Source organism: Wasmannia auropunctata, unplaced genomic scaffold (genome assembly GCF_000956235.1).
Source record: "Wasmannia auropunctata unplaced genomic scaffold, wasmannia.A_1.0 LD324946.1, whole genome shotgun sequence".
Taxonomy (NCBI): Eukaryota; Metazoa; Arthropoda; class Insecta; order Hymenoptera; family Formicidae; genus Wasmannia; species Wasmannia auropunctata.
The window spans coordinates 651-3,093 of NW_012037944.1; the positions used below are offsets into that span (position 1 = coordinate 651).

The following is a 2,443-nucleotide window of genomic DNA, read 5'->3' on the forward strand; positions in this document are numbered from 1 at the left end:
TTTTAAGATCTTGAGTTTATGACTCTGAAGCTAAAAAAAAGAAATAAACAGAAAAGTACGATTTGAGTACGAGTGCAGTGCACGCGAAATTGATGTAGTAAACATCAACACATCATTACTTTATCAATATCGCATATACATATATGTACAAATCGTCGGTAAAATAGCAGTTCGTCCGTCCTTCCAGCATTCTCTTAAACTTTAATAAATATATCTGAATTATCTTTACAAAAACAACAAAAAAGAAAAAAAGTGAATGGATATAATATCAGAAGTAGATCATGATATACTATAACTTTATTTACATAATTATAATGATTTAATTAATAATTGATTATTTTATTATAGATATGAAAGATATGAAAGAGCATTGGTGAAAGGCCACAAACAAAGTTTGGATAGAGTAAACAAAGAGAATTTAGATGTAGATATGCATAAGTATAAAAGCCAAATAATACAATTAATGCAAGAAGGCAATAAACTTAGGTTTGTTATTAAGATTCGTATAAAAATATCAATTATTCAAGTATTTTGCACATTGTTAGATTAATTTATCCATTTTGTTATTTTTGTCTTTCTTCTTTTGTGTACAAAAAAAATGTTAATCATACGAATGATGTTTCAGTTCTGGTGAAGCAAGGAAAGCCTTTGGCTTATATCTAGGTTACATATTACGAAAAATATCACAGCCTAACGCAGATTCAGGATGTTGCGATCTTGTTATGAAGTTTCTTCAACACTCGTCTTGCAGTTTGAGAACACCATTTTTATTTACGGTACGTATAAGTGACAGATTGTTTAAATATTTTATTATATATATATATTAAAAAAATTATTTTTAAAAAATCAAGGTACTTTAACAGCGACAAATTATAATTTAAATTTAATTTCTAAGTTAAATTCGAAGTTAAATCATAAATTAATTCTCTTATTACCAAAGTGTTATGCTACATTATTATAACAATTTTAACAATTAAAAATAAATTATATTAATTGGATTATTTGTTTAAATTAATAATTTGTTTCTGTAGTTACCATGCAGTAAGTTAAGCGACAAGGACCGAGCTGCCATTACCGCAAAGCAACTTTCTGATTTCTTGCATTTGTATAACAGAGAAACGGAACTTTTTGAAGATACCGTAGATCGGCCTCGTACTGTTCCTAATAAACTCTTCCAAAAGTTTTTAGCTGCAGCAAGGTATACATATATATTAAGTAGTTTTTTAAAGCACAATTCCATTGTATAATTATATGAGAGAAAAATCATATTCTGTATGTTAGAACGCAGAAAAAATTATATATTATATATGAATTTAGAATGTCTAATTTCATAGTAAATTAAAATGTAATATGTTTACATTACAGCGAACAAGATCTCGACGATGTGCTAATTCTACAAACTCGTCTTTATAAATGTGCTCACAGTTTCCTGGGAAGAAGCGGCTTCGCTGGTAACCTACGCGGCGCAAATCTTCTCGGATCTTTACCGCATATTACGTCGCGAGTGTATTCGAATGCTGCTGCAACAGAACAATGCAGATGTAACAGTTCAATCAATAGGTAATCTAATTATGACATTAAGGAATTTATATTTTGCGGAAAATGAGGAAGGAGGAGCAAGGGAGGGAGAGGGAGAGAGAGAGAGAGAGAGAGAGAGAGGAGAAGGGAAAAAAGTGGAAAAAAAGAGTTAGGCATATAATCGTGATCCCTAGTCTATTACAAAGTTATATCTCTCTCATTCTCTTTTTTTATAATTATTTAATCAAGTATTACATAAGGAAAGGAGGCTATTTTAATACAAAGTGACAATTATACATTTATGTCTTGATATCATAATGAATTTTTCTTACATACCTAGTATTAAAGGATAGTCTCAGATAGGAATATTTTGAATACGCTCTAAGACGCTTTAATATTTACGAATGCAATATTAATATTACGCATTTATATATAATAGTCTCCGAGATAGCGAGGTGAAATAATATTTCTAATATCTAATTCATAATCTTTCTCATTAAATATCTGAAAATCCTAATTCTAAGAACTCTTTTTTTCATGTAATCCGCAGATTATGCCAATTCTATTTTGTATAAATACACTCCAATATTTTTATATGAAACAAATATTGATTCAATTGTTGATAGTTCTAGATGTCACATTATGTTGAACTAACAAGCCGGTAAAAGTAATTTATTTTCTTAAACTTTTTTTGTTTTCAGCATAAAGTCAATCGATATAGTTTAGATTAGTACCTACCTATACTTTAATTGTGGCAAAAAATTTGTAAATCTGTAAAGGCAATTACAAAAATAGTGTGCTGAAAAATAATTGCACTCGGTCAATAAAACAGACGTTTTATAGGGTTTCCTTGAGGGGATCATCAAATTGACAATCAAACTCTATGGTATCGTTGTTTTACCGACGATTTATATACAGGGTGTCC

At 29.2% G+C, this 2,443-nt stretch overlaps 1 protein-coding gene across 2 annotated transcripts; it reads left to right on the forward strand.

Moving 5' to 3' along the window:
- Window positions 1-324: 324 nt before the first annotated feature.
- LOC105460291 (tubulin polyglutamylase TTLL5-like) lies at window positions 325-2,032 on the forward strand. 2 transcript variants are annotated; one of them, XM_011706721.1, is made up of 4 exons: window positions 325-486; window positions 626-776; window positions 1,032-1,198; window positions 1,366-2,032. In XM_011706721.1, the coding sequence occupies exons 1-4, from the start codon at window positions 431-433 to the stop codon at window positions 1,562-1,564; spliced, it is 573 nt and encodes a 190-aa protein (XP_011705023.1). In that variant the 5' UTR covers window positions 325-430; the 3' UTR covers window positions 1,565-2,032. The 2 variants fall into 2 exon arrangements, with proteins under 2 accessions (XP_011705023.1, XP_011705025.1); XM_011706723.1 differs by having other exon boundaries at window positions 1,426-2,032.
- The last annotated feature ends 411 nt before the right edge of the window (window positions 2,033-2,443 follow it).

Excerpts from the sequence above, each read along its gene's own strand:
- LOC105460291 (XM_011706721.1), top strand. The coding sequence starts at position 431 with ATGCATAAGTATAAAAGCCAAATAATACAATTAATGCAAGAAGGCAAT. Across the intron at positions 487-625 it reads CAAGAAGGCAATAAACTTAG|TTCTGGTGAAGCAAGGAAAG; the intron begins GTTTGTTATTAA and ends ATGATGTTTCAG. Across the intron at positions 1,199-1,365 it reads AAGTTTTTAGCTGCAGCAAG|CGAACAAGATCTCGACGATG; the intron begins GTATACATATAT and ends TTTACATTACAG.